Raw genomic sequence first — 15712 nt, 5'->3', positions numbered from 1 at the left:
TCTAAAATTAGAACTTAACACAAGCATCTGAATCCATTGTTTCCCCAACTGCTTGCAAACAGAATACTTCAAATTCCACACAAGATGCTGCAAGCCTGAGTGCACACTCCGGTCGTGACACTGAATTTGGATCCTTTCCTCCAGGGAGGAAATCCGTGAATTTGTTCTTCCAGGTGTATTTTATGTTTGCGGGCAAAGAAAACATGGCTCTACTGCCTTTTTCTGAGGCCACTTTAAGAATGACTAATGGCCCCTAACCGGTTTGGCTCAGTGGATAGAGCGTCGGCCTGCGGACTGAAAGGTCCCAGGTTCGATTCCGTCAAGGGCATGTACCTTGGTTGCGGGCACATCCCCAGTAGGGAGGTGTGCAGGAGGCAGCTGATCGATGTTTCTCTCTCATCGATGTTTCCAACTCTCTATCCCTCTCCCTCCCTCTCTGTAAAAACAATAAAATATGATTTTTAAAAATTTCAGTAGACATGGGAACGCCATTTGGGATATTAAAAAGTTACATCTTGCCCAGCAGGTGTATAGCTCAGCGCTGAGTAGCGACCCATGCACCAAGAGGTTGCCGATTCCCAGTCAGGACACGTGCCCAGGTTGCAAGCTCGATCCCCAGTAGGGGGCGTGCGGGAGGCAGTGGTTAACTGTGAATTACCCAAGTACCTGCCTAAAGAGCAGCTTATTCTCAGTCTTCAGTCACAGCTTTTGTCTCCCTGCTTTAAGAGTCGGCAGCTTTATAAGGGCCCAGCCCCTTGTGTCTCCTCGAACGCTCCGAGCTCGGGCCTCCTCGCACAGAGACAGAGGGGTTTGTGGGGCTCTGCTGAGAACTCAGCAGGAGCGGGACACCTTCCTGCGGGGAGGGCGGTCAGTACATTTGGGGATGGCGGAAAGGTTTAAGGCCTTTCTAAGATACAGAGTGTTGACGTAAAGGTTATGTCCTTCTTGTAGTTAGAACATTGGACAGTTTTTCCTTTAAAATATCACTTAGGAATTATGTATGCACAAAGCTATATGCACCCCTGTGTTCATTCCAGCGTCATTCACGGCGGCGAAGCCGTGGGAACGGCCGAAGCGGCCCGCGGTGGAGACTGGATAAAGGAGAAGCGGTCCGTGCACACGTGGACACCACTCGGCCATAAGGAGGGATGGAATCCACCGTTCCAACGACATGGGTGGACCGTGAGGACGTCGTACTAAGTGAAATAAGTCAGAAAAAGCGAAGGACCACATGACTTCACTCGTGGGGTCTAAAACGGAAACTTGCGGACAGGAGCAGCAGAGGGGAGGGCGTAGGAGGAGAAGGGGGCCTAAGTGAGGTGACAGGAGATCTGAGGCAGTGAGCACACGGCAGTATACAGGTCCTGGAACAGACCCACACCCAGGTCCCCTATGTTCGTGTTGACCAAGGTCACCCCAATAATTTAATTAAAAAATAATTAGTTTTTAATAAAATACTTGGTGGGGACTTTAAAGATTTTTTAAATTGATTTTGAGAGAGAGAAACATTGATCGATGGCCTCCTGCATGTGCCCCGCCCGGGGATTGAACTGCAATCCAGGTACGTGCCGGGATCGGGAATTAAACTGTGTCCTCCTGGTTCATAGGTTGATGCTCCGCTGAGCCACACCGGCCCGGCCAGATCAGTGCTTTTATAAACGTAGGTCCTGACCAGTTAGTGGATAGTGGGTCAAAGCCTTTTTTTTTTTATTTAAAGTGAAATAGAGTGGGAAATGCATGCATGTTAATAGGGTGATTTTGTAAAATGAGGTTTTATGTATGTGAGGAGTAGATTGTGAGGTGGAATAGATTTCAAGTGAGTGAAAGCCATTTCTTCCCAGTCTGTCAGAGCTGGCCGGTACGTGGTTCCTGTTTGACGGGAGGGAGGAATGTCCGTTTCTAATGAGGGCACGGGGGTCTCCCACCTGCGGGTGTGCTGAGCAGTGGGACCCGCAATGCCCTGTCGGAAAAAGGGGCGTGTTTTCAGAGTGATCCTCATCCTACACGTCTCGAAGGGTTATGTAAAGATGAACTCCTTTATCTCTTTGTCCTCAAACTATTTCTGCATCATCTCGCAGGCTGTAACCACGAGGAAAGGACTTCAGCCCCGTGTGCGGATAGGAAGGGCTTGAACTACAGCTCTTCCCGGAACACGGTTCTCCCGCAAATGCTGCTCCGCGGAGCTGCTGCCCTGATGTAAGCCGCAGCTCACGTCCTGGCTGAGAGGGTGCAAGGCGCGGGCTCGCCCGGGTGGGAGCTGGGCTGTGGGAAGCCGCTCCTCCTCCCATCGCTGGGCTCCTGAGGGTGGCGCCGCTGCCCGGGTGCAGTGCCCGCGCTGGGTGTGCCTAGTGGAACCCCCGTGTGTGAGCCGCGGTTGTGTCCTCCTGAGACTGCTGAGAACTAGAGGCGGTTGGTGGAAGGGCCACTGAAGGGGAGCTTCGCGGGCACCTGGCTGCTTTCCGCTCCAGAGGGGAGGGTGGGAGGCCCGGGCCTCCTTTCTGAGGGCTGTGGTCTGTCCTGGAAGCTGGCATTGACTGCAAAACCCCGCCACTCACTCCTCTGGGAGCCCCACTGCACACCGTCTGCCCTGCATCGCCGCCCCTGAGGGAGCCAGCCTGCTGGGCTCTCAGTGCTGCTGACATGACCAGGTCTCCTCTTCTGGGTGAGAGCCGAGCGCGTTTTCCCCACTCCAGGCCTGCGGGGCTGTAGACGGGCCCTGTGCTCCGGCCGCTCTCCCTGCGGTGTGCTCCTCAGCTGTCGGGAGCTCGGGGAGAACCTCAGGGTTCACTGGACACCTTTCCGAAGACTGTTGTGTTGGGAGAGCGGTGGCTGCATTGGAGCCAGGAAAGTAAACGGGACAAGGCTTAGCCCTCCCGAGCTAGACTTGCCTGTTCCCACCACTGCGAGCGTGAGATGGTGTGACCTCGTAAAAACAGTAGCGGCCTGGCGTCAAAGATCTAGCTTACCTCTTCCTCCCTCCCTCCCCGTTCCCCCACCCCTCCCTCCCCTCACATCCCTTTCCCCCTCCCTCCCCCCACATCCCTCCCTCTTCCCCCCCTCCCTTCCCTTCCCTCCACCCCCTTCCCTCCTCCCTCCCCTCTCCCTCCCTCCCTCCTGCCCCCCTTCCCTTGTTAAATAGATTGAGAGCCTCTTATGGACCATGGACTGTACCGGGTACTAGTACTTGTAACTTCAGCTCCTAGTATCTCAGCTTCAGTTTTCTTAAAAGATAAGCACTCTCTTGCCTGTGAGCCGCAGTGCAGGACTATTTCTACGTGTGCAAGACTGAGGAGGCCGTATGTGGAATACTGGGGTGGGAAAGAAGTGAGTAGTGGGACGGCCTAATTTCAGGATCGGAAAGTTCTGGTAAAGTGAAACCAGTCCTGTGGATAAGAAAGTCAGCCACACTCCAGCAGAACTATTGCCCTAGATTTTCAAGGGCAAACACAAAAGGAAAGTGACGGTGTAACTTGGGAACGCAAAGTTAAAAGGGACAAAACTATTAGGCAGCGGTTTCACGCCTAATGAGCCTTCTCGGATGGAACAGACCAGAGAAAGGTCGTGCTGCTGGAGGCAGTGGGGAAACATCCAGAGCCAGAGAAGAAATGCCTGTCTCTCAAGAGCCACCTGGTCATCACACTGCAGCAGGCCTCCGAGTGCCCTGCGGGGCTCGCTCAAAGGTGCTGGGACTCGGGATGTCTGGGGGAGGCTGAGTGACAAGTGCCCAGGGGACGCGGCTGCTGGCCAGGACTTGGGACTTGGAAGAATTAGGGCCGAAGTGCAGATCAGGTGAGCTCCACAGCAGGGGACTGAAAATAAGTCAGTGACAGCATTCTGGGGTCGGCAGCGCACTGCCGAGGCCTGTGCCCACCTGATGCGAATGAATGAGGGCGGTCAACGGGAAGGGGCAGTCAGATACGCAGAAGAGCACACAGGAGCCGCTGGTCACTGCCCACTGCTCCCTAATCGCCCATGTGAACAGTTTGTATTAAGGTAATGGAATGCCTGTCACTCCAGGAGAAGCTAAAAGGCAGGCGAGAGGTGTTGACGAACAAGGTCCTGGCAAACCCCAGGGACGCTCCCTGGAGGCTCGAGGTGTTGCCGTGAGTGTCGGATCCACAGGCAGGAGGAGCACAGGCAGAACCGTGGGAAGGACAGAGCCCACAGCGCTATCTGCCGGCGTGGCTCAGTGATTGAGCATCGACCTATGAACCAGGAGGTCACGGTTCAGTTCCCAGTCAGGGCATGTGCCCGGGTTATGGGCTCCATCCCCAGTGTGAGCGTGCAAAAGGCAGCTGACCAGTGATTCTCTCTCATCATTGATATTTCTATCTCTCCCTCTCCCTTCCTCTCTGAAATCAATCCTATATAATAAAAGGCTAATATGCAAATTGACCAAACAGTGGAACAACAGGTCGCTATGATGCACACTGACCACCAGGGGGCAGATGCTCAATGCAGGAGCTGCCCCCTGGTGGTCAGTGCGCTCCCACAGAGTCAGTGCGGCTCACAGCTGGCGAGCGCAGCAGCGGTGGCGGGAGCCTTCCCACCTCCACAGCAGTGCTAAGGATGTCCGACTGCCGACTTAGGCCTGCTCCCCGGGTTAGTCAGACATCCCCCAAGGGCTCCTGGACTGCGAGAGGGTGCAGGCTGGGCTGAGGGACCGCCCCCCCCCCAAAGTGCACAAATTTCGTGCAATGGGCCTCTAGTAAAGTATATGTTTTTTTAAATTAAAATTAAACAAAGGTCTTAAAAGTCGCAGCAGCACCCAGGAAACAAGGCCAGATGAACCCTCAGAGCTCTTCCAAGGCCAGGCCACAGGCAATTAAAAAAAAAGCAATACATTTTGTTAGAGTTTTTTTTTTTTAAAAGTCCAATTACAAAGCCTATCTAATAAAGAGGGAATGTGCAAATTGACAGTCACTCCATGACAAAGCTGGTGATGCCCACAGCCAATAAGGAGGGAATATGCAAATTAAGGGTCACTCCACGACAAAGTGGCAGCGGCCAGGCCGGGATGCTTGCGACGTTGCCACGGCGACGATGCAGGCGTTCTGCCCTGCCCACCCACGGAGGGCTTGTGGGCAGCGTGGAGACAGGCGTCCCACCCCGCCCCAGCTGCTCTGGGATGGTGGGCAGCGTGCTCTGGGCCTGTGGGCAGCGCGTGGAGAGCCTCTGGGCAGGGGAGGCAGGCCAGCAGAGGGCGGCCTGCACTCCCCACATGGCGGTGGTGGCAGCCGTGAGAGCGCCAAGTGGAGCTTGTGGGCCGAGCTGAAGTAGCGCCTGCAGGCCATCAGCGCCGAGGAGTGGCTGCGCAAGTCCTGCCTCCTGGCCCAGAAGGTGTGCGATCGCCGGGACAGCCACCATGGCGGGCCAGATTGATGTCCTGGCCGCGCCACGGGGGTTTGCAGATCTGCGCAGCTGCAGGCCTCCGGTGTGTGCATCCTCTCCTCCCCCCCACCCCCCCTGGTGTGCGAACATCCCCCGATGCGCTGTCACCCACGTGCACCTGCAACAGTCCCAGACCATGGCACGCACAAGACCTCCACCCCGCCCCTCTGCCACACTTCCATCAACCCAGCATGCCTACATCCCCCACAGGACGTGCGCACGTCCCCTCCGGCACGCTCACGTCCTTTGGAGAGTGCCTGGTGTTCTGGGCGCTGAGGGCGGGCGCCTGTGAGATGACAGTGAGAGCGGAGTGCTGATGCCCTGTTCCCGCGGAGGCCAGTGCAGCGACGAGATCACCTCCGTGGGACTAATGCAGGTGCTGAGGCGGGAGCAGGTGCGGACAGACACACCTGGTGGGTGCGGGCGGCCCTCGCTGAGGCGCCTTCAGTCAGCGTTCCGTTCAAGATCGGGAACCCAGAGGAGGCGAGGAGTTCCGTCCTCTCAGTGAAATGGTGGGATAGTCGGGGCGACTGCAGAGGAGGAATGTGCACTTTGGGTGCCGGCACCCATGACTGAGCCTCGCTTGCTTGGGTCCTAGTGCACTCCTGCTGGGCAGCAGGTGACAGGATGTGCTTTTCCGAGTTAATGAGAGAAAGCATGGATTCTCCCACCTCCCGCGAAGGTGGAAAGTGGAGTGGGGAGACATGTGGGGAGTGAGTGAGGTTCCCTGTCTGGGGGTTCCAAATCCGCCGTTGGTTCCTTTCACCACTGACTAGAGATACAGGGTGTCCCCCCAAAATGTATACACACTTTGAATACCTACTAATTCCAATGGGGTTAAGCATGAAAAGAAAGAAACAACAATGGAGCTGTCATCTGTTAAAAGTGCGGGCACAAACCGGCAGTCGGACATTCCCCGAGGGGTCCCGGATTGGAGAGGGTTCAGGCCGGACTGAGGGCCCTCACCCACCACCCACCCCCGGCCCCAATTTCGTGCACCGGGCCTCTAGTGAGATCATATAGTGTTTGTCTTCCTGTGACTTATTTCACTTAGCATTATGTCCTCCTGGCTCATCTAGGTTGTTGCAAATGGCAGGACTTCCTCTCTCTAAGGGCCAAAAAATACTCCATTGCAGGTAGATACCACAACTTTCCCATCCACCTGTTCACCACGAACGCTTGGCTTGTTTCTGTATCGTAGCTGGTGTGAATGTTATGTAATGAGCACAGGAGTGCAGACACTCCTCATTCTCTTCCATTCCCATGGAGGTATCATTCTTTAAACGCTAGCAGAATTATTAGATTTTAAACATCCAACAACTGAGTGCGGTTTCTCTGAAGAGCACTAAGTAGGACAGGTCTTCAATTAAGGCCTCGGCCGCAGTAGAGCTGGAGGATAACTGGTGCCAGGCTCCCCGCGGGGCCTGCCAACCCAGGAGGAGTGGCTCTTGGCCACTTCGGACCTGAGGTAATTTCAAACCAGCACACGTTTCCATTTTCCTCTTCGTCCAGTCTGCTCCCTGTGATCAGTTTTTCGTGTGGTTCAATTACTCAGATCTCAGGGGACAAGGAAGGGTTTAGAAGGCAAGAACCAATGCACCTACATATTTTGTATGGCATACGATATCCAAGAGGTATGATACCCTGTTTACTAGTACAAGGTCCAGGTTAGTCATTGCAAATAATTCTGTGATGAAGGCAAGGATGCCTGGTAAGAAAGAGTGATGAAAAATGGAGAAATGGTTACTAAAATTTTAGCAGTGAACCTTCTTGAAATAATAATAAACCAGGAGATGGCTGGTTTCCTTTTCCTGTCGAACCTGGGGAAACATTATTCCAGCTTCAAGGAGGCCTGGTTATTTATTTTCTTGCTCATTATAACAATTCCCTTTATCAGCGAGAATCCTCAAGTATTCTGCTTTGCTCCAGGCATAATAAACTTTTCCTTTTTCTTTCTAAAAACATCTGTAATAGATGACAGTTTCTGAACTAAAGCCTCGAGTTCTTGGTATGTGACTGTAGGTGGATTTATTCCAGCAGGTGGGTCTGTTGTCTGAGGGAGGTTTGTGGATTGACCCTGCTTCTTGAAGTGTTAATTTCACAGGTTTATTAACGGGGAAAAAGCATATGGATTTAGAAATAACTAGCATTTTAGAAATAGACTGACAAATGCTCTATCCTATATAATAAAAGCCTAATATGCTAAGTGTCCGGTCGTCAGGTTGGCCATTCAACCAATCAAAGTGTAATATGCTAATGATCTGCTAAGGCCACTCAACTGCTCACTATGATGTGCACGGACCATAAGGGGGCAGATGGTCAATGCAGGAGCTGCTCCCTGGTGGTCAGTGCGCTCCCACAGGGAGCCGGGCTCAGTGGCAGTGCTAAGGATGATAACTGTCAGCTTAGGCCCACTCCCCGCCTAAGCCATCAGTCAGACATCCCCCGAGGGCTCCTAGACTGCGAGAAGGCACAGGCCGGCCTGAGGGACCCCCCCATCCCCAAGTGCATGAATTTTGTGCACCGGGCCTCTAGTATATCTATAAGAACTCGTGGGACAAGAACTATAGCACAAGAAAAGTGCGTAGGAAGAAAAATAGAACTAGAATGATGACAGATGGGGAGGAAAAAAAAACAAAAATAAAAACCTCAGCCAAACAGTTCTTTCATTTAGATCAAAGATTTGATAATACGTGGATCTGGTAGTTAACTCTAGAACCATATGTGGTTCCATGTTTAATAATTATAAATATTTTATTCTTTAAAATTTTTTACTCTTAGGTTCACTTGTAGTAAGTATCCAAATTGTGAATAATTCATTCTATAGCATGGGATCAATAAATCTCAAGTAATCTTTTACTTATCTTTACTACATTTTAAATTAAAAGAACCACTTCAGCCTGGCCAGCATGGCTCAGTGGTTGAGCTTCAACCTATGAACCAGGAGGTCATGGTTCGACTTTCCTTCAGGGCACATGCCTAGGTTGCAGGCTTGATCCCCAGTGTGGGGCGTGCAGGAGGCAGCCAGTCAATGATCCTCATCATTACTGTTTCTATCTCTCCCTCTTCCTTTTGAGATATATCTCAAAAAGGGTCATGATGACTTAATTTCTAAAAAAAAAAAAAAAAAGAACCACTTCAGGTGTTTAGGAGAGGAACCTGGCATCCAGTCAACTTGTTCATGTCATTTGTGTTTTTCTTTAATTTTTATTTATTGATTTTAGAGAGAGGAAGGGAGAGAGACACACACACATCAATTTGTTGTTTTTCTTATTTATGCATTCATTGGTTGATTCTGTATGTGCCCTGACCTTGGCGTATAGGGACAATGCTCAACCAACTGAGCTACCTGGCCAGGGCTTATGTCGTTTTATTTATTTTTTTAATATATTTGTATTGATTTCAGAGGTAGGGAGAGGGGGAGAGAGATAGAAACATCAATGATGAGAAAGAATCATTGATTGGCTGCCTCCTGCACGCCCGCTACTGGGGATGGAGCCCACAACCCGGGCACATGCCCTTGACCGGAATGGAACTCGGGACCCTTCAGTCGGCAGGCCAATGCTCTATCCACTGAGCCACACCAGCGAGAGCTCACGTCGTTTTTAAATCTGGGAATGATTTAACTGGGCTCAGGGTCTCATGAGGTTGTAGTGAAGCTGCTGAGTGCAGGGACTGCAGTCACCTCAAAGCTTGCCTGGGACTGGAGAACTCCCTTCCAGCTCCCTAATCCAGTCTTTGGCACCCCTCAGTCACTTGCTGGCTGTTGGCTGGTGACCTCTGTTCCCATGGGGTTCTCCATAGGCTTCCTGAATGTTCTCCTGACATGGAACAAAGAGCAAGCAAAGAGGGAAGACAGTTTCTTATGCACGTCCCTGTGGCTCTTTCTCCTGCGTGGTGCTCCTTTATCTTAATGGTATGGGTAATTCATAAATGAAAGACAAACCTCAAATTGAAAACCATAATTTGAGACGTGGTTTGTGAATGGGAAAGATTACTTGAAATCCAGACTGTCCCTGAAAATCTAGGACCCCTGGCTATGAATAAAAAAATGGACCAGAAGTTTATTTTTTTCTTTGATTGGAAATTGAACCCTGATCTCTTGGTTCATAGGTTGATGCTCATCCACTGAGCCACACCTGTCTGGCCAGTGTACTTTTTAAAAAAATGTCCTTTATTAAACAGACAGCTAAGTGCCTTCTATGAGGAAGATACTGGAGAAGAACTGGAGACATCAAAAGAATATAATCTGCTGGGTCGGCTTGGCTCAGTGGTTGAGCGTCGACCTATGAACCAGGAGGTCAGGGTTCGATTCTCAGTCAGGGCACATGCCCAGGTTGTGGGCTTTATTCCCAGTGCGGGGCATGCAGGAGGCAGCTGATCAATGATTCTCTCTCATCATTGATGATACTATCTCTCTCGCTTCCTCTCTGAAATCAATAAAAATATATTTAAATATGTATAACCTATGATCTAATAAGGGTTATGAACTGGAGAATATGATGCTTGGGATGTAATGTATAAAAATTGTACACAGCTGACACATTTTTATGAAATCTTAAATATATTGTATATAATTTGTGAAATTTGGCTTGTTTTGATGAGGTATGCCATCAATGTTTATGTTTAATGAGGGCATTTTGTACCTCAGATGAACAGATGAAAAACGCACAAAGCCATTCATTATGGATAACTCGGAAAAGAAGCTGAGGTTTTCTGAGGCATACATACCGCAGTGAACCTAAATGGAAACCGGAGTGTTTTATTAGGAACTAGTTTTGAAAGTTGACCAGGCGGGACTGATACTTTATCCCTAACAACTGGCTCTCTTAAGTGGGAAACGTGCTGTGTCCTACCTGCACCAACTTTGGTTGAACCAAAATAGCACCATGCACCCATTATGAGCATGTCTTACTCAGTACCGTCCACTCAGCTACGGAGCTAACATGCACAGGATTGCAACGCCAAGCACGGACTGCCTGGGAAATGTGCCGTCTAAGCTAAAGCGGCCATCAGAGTGAATTTTATAAAGTAGCTGAGAGTCTAGCTTCTGTGTTCACACACAGGGCGAGGACGGTCGAAGATCCTAGTTTCTTTTTTTAAAATATATTTTATTGATTTTTTACAGAGAGGAAGAGAGAGGGATAGAGAGCTAGAAACATCGATCAGCCGCCTCCTGCACACCCCCTACTGGGGATGTGCCCGCAACCAAGGTCCATGCCCTTGACCGGAATCGAACCTGGGACCTTTGAGTCCGCAGGCCGACGCTCTATCCACTGAGCCACACCGGTTTCGGCCAAAGACCCTCGTTTCTGGAAATGCTTGCTGAGCCGCGAGCTACAGCGGGGCCACAGAGAAAACGTGGATCGGGAGCGAAGCTCCAGTTCCTGTCCCTCCACAGAGCCTCTTCGTTCCCGGGGACGGAGGCCGAGAAGGGCGCCGCGGGCCTCGCACCGCGTGGGGAGCCCAGCGGGACCCCCATCGGCGCCGCCTCCTCCAGGGAGCCGGTTCCTCGTCCTCGGATTTCGTTTTTGGGTCATTCCCTCGAGCACCCAGGGCCGGGCGCCCCTCCCCGTCCAGGGCGGGGTCCGGGGCGGTTCCCACAGCTCCTTTAGTGAAACGGAAAACAGGGATCCCAACCTGAGCGGGGCCACACGAGCGAGGAGGCCGGACGTGCCTTCGCGGGCCTGCTCCCAGGCGGCCGCCTCCTTCGCAGCGGTCACCCGGGGACAGAGGCCACCCGGGGACAGGCGAGGTCCGGCTGGGTCAAGCTGGGACGTCCAAGGTCTTGTCCGGACAGGGGCCCGCCCCGCGCCGGCGGGCCGGAAGGGGCGGGCGGAGGGACGGCCAGGGGGCGGGGCACTGGCGCGGGGCGGGGCGAGCCAGGTCCTCCCGGCATGCCGCGCGGCACGCGGCTTCCGCTAGTGGGCGGTGCGGGCGGCGGCGGCGGCGGCCGGAAGTGGGCTCGGCCGGCCTCTGGGAACGCAGCCTGCACTTCCGGGGCCTGCAGTCCGGCTCTAGTCTTCCTGTAGGCGGCGCGGGAGGAACAATTGGCGTGAGGGGCCGGGCCGGGCGGATCCCTTCCTCCCCCAATGTGAGCGGCGTCCCGAACCCCCGTCCGGCCGAGGCTGCCCTGAGCGGCGGGAACGGCGGCCCGGGAACATGAGGCCGTGTCTGCTCTTCCTGACCAGCGTGGTGCCTTTCGTGCTGGCGCCGCGACCTCCGGACCAGCCGGGCTTGGGCTCCCCGCAGCGGCTCGGTAAAGACGCGGGAGTCGGTTAGGCCGGCGCCTGGCGCGCTGCTTTCGGGGAAGAGCCGGGCACCGGAGCAGGTGTTTGGGGGCGGGCACCGGGCGGCTCCGGCGCGTCCCAGCGTTTTCTGTGTGTGGAGGGGGGTGTGGCTCGGCGTTTGGGGAAAGAATGGAGACGGGCTGGTCCGTGAATGGGAAAGGGGGACCGGAGGCGGCCTCCCGTGCGGACTGAGGGCCGGGGAGGGGGTGCGCCCGGGGTTTGCGTCTGGGAGAGAGTTCGGGGAAGGGGTGAAGGGACGGGGTGCTGGCTCGTGTCTGGAGGGGGTGCCACGGGCCCCGCGCGCACAGCTTCCCAGCGCTTCCCCTGCCGAAGCCTCGCGGGAAGCCGGGGACGGACACTCATTTGTGTTGGACCCGCGTGAGCTGCACTTAGTTGTCGAAATGGAAACTTCCTGGAGGTGCGGGGGCTGGGGACCCCAAGCCTGCCGAGTCCACTCGTGCTGCTGCGGCTGCGGCTGCGAGGGTCTCCCTGCCGCGCCAGGAAGTGAGCAGGGGCGGCCCCGCGGTCAGTTCTGAGCCCAGAAAGCAGAGGGTTCTTGTCTAGATGTCCGACCTAAGAGGGTGGTTTTAAGGAGGGGGACCTGAGAGGTTCGGAGTTTGGGGGCAGTTGTTGGTGTAAACGTGTGCTGTCCGTGAGCTTTGTCCGTGGGAGGTGCCGGTGGGCGCTGATGGGTTAGCGGTGGAGGATGGAACGTCCTCCCTGCGCACGGAGGTGGCCGCAGTGATGTCCATGGTGCCCGGGCCCCCAGGTCCCCCCAGGGTGACACGCTCCGTGCTGCGCAGCGCCCCGCACCACGCCGGGTTCTCCGTGGCTCACTGAAAGGTTCACGTTAGTTTCCTGGAAACCCTTCCTTCTGGTTGAATAGTCAGAAATGGCAATCGGCTGAGGGTATTCACGGTGTTGCTTGTTCTCAGCTGAATAATCGTGTCGTTATGTCAGATTGGAATGGACGGCAGGTGCCCGATTTGGTGCAAGGCGAGGGCGCTTGTGAGGAGGTGCTGAGGGGGATCAGCCCATGCAGATGGAAGGGGGATGGGGAGAGGGGCTGGGCAGGAGGAAGGGGAGGGTTGGGGTACGGATCTTTCTCCTAGGACTCAGCGTTAATGCAAAGTGTTGAGATATTAAAACCCGCACCTCCCACACACTGTCGGGCTTTGATTATTCTGTTGCTCACAGGCGGGCAGTAGGTAGCATGACCCCTAGGGATGCACCCAGCACAGAGGAAAGAAAACCTTGCTTTCTGGGGCAGTGAGCAGCAGCTTCAGGGGCATCGGGGTGGCGGTGTGTGTTTTTTATAGTGCCCGGAAAAGGCATGGACGACCCCCCCCCCCCCATTTACTCACCAGACGTTTGAGGAACACCGACTGGATGAGAGTGTTATGTGTGGCTTCGAAACACCAAGATCAGACAACATCCATCTCAGTACATGTCTGGGATGGCGGTGTAGGGAGTTCTAAACAGACAATTCTAGAACAGTCTGGAAGGGAGCATGAGGACACACCTGACAGGTGGTGTATCTCGGAGGGAACGGAACCTAGCCTGGGAAGGCGGGGCCAGGCTCCTTGAAGGAGGTGATATTTGAGCCCCGACTTTAAGGTTAAGTAGGTCAAGAGGGAAAATCAGGACACTCCTGATGGGGGCACTAGAGGTGGTTGGACTAACCTTAGGGGGCCTGTCTAGCGTTTTACATGAAGCAGCAGCAGAAGTGAGTCCGGTGTAGTGAGCTGTCAGGATCACACGGTGATAAATATATGTCTTGTGGGTATTTTTTCTTTTGAAGAGCATTGATTTCTGTGTGTTTTTAATGGCTCAGGATATAATTTGTTGCTTAATTTAACCCCACATTATTTAGATTGAATTGGTCAAGACCAATAAATAGTTTCATAATTAAAGAGCATGGTTTATTGCTTATTAGCTTACTTGCCCTTTAAATGTTATTGTAACTGCTGTTCTAAAGCTGGGATTTGAATCCAGGCTTTTGGAATACTCTTAGTTCCCCCGAAATGATTTCAATGGAACTGTTATGAATTGCATAATTTAGGAAAGTTCTGAGTCATGTGAGCTTAGTCATGATCATATCTCGGTGAAGTTGCAGCTGGGGTGTATAAGTCTCACTTTGATTTCAAAAGTGGTTTCTCTTTGTGTTACTTTTAATAAAAAGGATGTAGTGGGTGGAAAGAAAAAAATGTAGGTCACGGATGAGAGATGAAAGCTGTACCTGCAATGTATGTTTAGAAATGTCCCTGACGTTTTCGCTGTGGGGTCCTCCACATCGCACTGCTCATGTCTCATGACTGACAGCACCCGCTTTGCTCAGTGTTTGGACATCTGGCTTTCTCTCTCGATGTTAATTTTGCTTCCAGTCTGCATTCTTGTGAAACCCAAACACATAACCACCCTGACTGTTCCAAGGGAGATTTACTGCAGCTCTGCTTTGTAGCCGTCAGAGATGAGCTGTATTTCTAGAATAGAATGAGCAGGAGAGTTTACAGAGCCGTGGTGGGGAAGCGAGAATCCTCCTGCCCTTCCCAGGGTTTTCCAGAACTGTAAGAGGAGGTGTCCTTGCAGGCCACGTGTGGTTGATGTGGGGTTCTTCACCATTTCGTATTTCTGAGAGGCGGTGAGTTTTTAGTGGAAGTATGATTTGAGGAAAGTATGAAAAAGGGGCTGGGCAGGCTTCACGGAGGTAGGGGAGTGAAAGGAAGTGCTTCTTCATGTGTCCCCTTAGTTCTTAGCCTAACCCCAGCAAGGACATGCGTGTCTTCCTCCCACACCTCCTTTTTTTTTTTCCTTTTAACATGTGTGTAGGCTCTGACAAGTCTCATCTACTGCTTTGGTTTCGCTTGCTATTTGACTGTACGTATTTGGATAACTACTATTTCTAACGTAGACTTGTTCTCTGAAGTTTCGCTCAAGTATCCGTCTGTCACGTGATGCTCCCACCTCCGTGTTCACAGGCACTTCAGTTATAACAGGTCCAGAATTACTTTGGTAAATTTGGATTCACCCACTCGTCCTGCGTGCGCGGGTACTGAGAGCAGGCAGGTTCATGTGTCTTCTGCACAAGCAGAACCAACGCTTGGCAGCAGTCCTGGCTCTTGTCTCTTTTCCACTTTTGACACTCAGCTGGCGGCATGGCACTGGCAGTGTCGTTGGGGGACTCTGTACCCCACGCCGCGGAGGATGGAGAGCCAGCAGAGTGCTGCAAGGGTCTGAACTTGCAAGTTGCATTCCATTCCAGGAAATGCAGTTTATTGCAAAAAGGAAAGAGAAACGAAGTAAAAAGTTTACAAATATTCCCCGACTCTTCTCATTCAACATTTCATTGTTTTAAAAGTCACTTTGGTCTTAAAAATGTTGACTCTGGACAGGATGAAAGAAATATGGGTATCTTAACCTTTTGCACTCGGATGTCGAGTGTGACGGTTATTGAATGTATCAATAATTTGAAATATAAAAAAATCCAAATAAATAAGTTTGTATGAAAAGAAACTCCAGTTTTTTATTCTACTGCCGCGCTTTGTAAAATCTGGGGTATTTAAAAAATTAAATCCCGAGTAGAATAAAGGAATCGAGAAAAAAGCAAGCAAGTGCAAAGGGTTAATGTCATTGTACCAGGGTAAATGGCCATAAAAGCTTATCCCAGAAGTGAAATAATTGAAGCATAAAAGATGGGTGGAGTGGAAGGCTTACTAATCTTCTATGGCCACTTCACACCTACACCCAGAAGGCCAGTTCTCAGGCCTGGAGGCCCCGCTTCCTCCTCATTCTGGGAGGACATAGAGGAGGAACGAACCACTGATGTAGTGTTGAAAGGCTTACAGTAACAGCTCTGCTCTCCCCCCACCTAAAGTCACTCTGTGACTTAGCAGTGACATAATTGCAAACGTATGATCTGTGTCGATGCAAAGAAGTCCTGTGTAAAGGAACAGTGTAATTGCAAACTAAATATAAGGTACAAGATATAATATGGAACTAAGAATCTTTCAGCATCCAGCTGTCCTCCCATA

General features: G+C 52.1%; 1 protein-coding gene across 1 annotated transcript in view; it reads left to right on the top strand.

Annotated features, from left to right (window-relative positions):
• Nucleotides 1-11367: 11367 nt before the first annotated feature.
• The window catches only part of ADAM17 (ADAM metallopeptidase domain 17), a 39313-nt gene continuing 34968 nt past the window's right edge, over nt 11368-15712 (top strand). Inside the window, exon 1 of the mRNA XM_008162422.3 lies at nt 11368-11650. Coding sequence (XP_008160644.2) covers nt 11554-11650 — 97 coding nt within the window. The 5' untranslated portion in view covers nt 11368-11553. The remainder of the gene's footprint in view (nt 11651-15712) is intronic.

This window comes from Eptesicus fuscus, chromosome 16 (genome assembly GCF_027574615.1).
Source record: "Eptesicus fuscus isolate TK198812 chromosome 16, DD_ASM_mEF_20220401, whole genome shotgun sequence".
Classification (NCBI taxonomy): Eukaryota; Metazoa; Chordata; class Mammalia; order Chiroptera; family Vespertilionidae; genus Eptesicus; species Eptesicus fuscus.
Note: the sequence above shows the minus strand (reverse complement) of the source record. Positions and strands in the feature narration are given on the sequence as shown.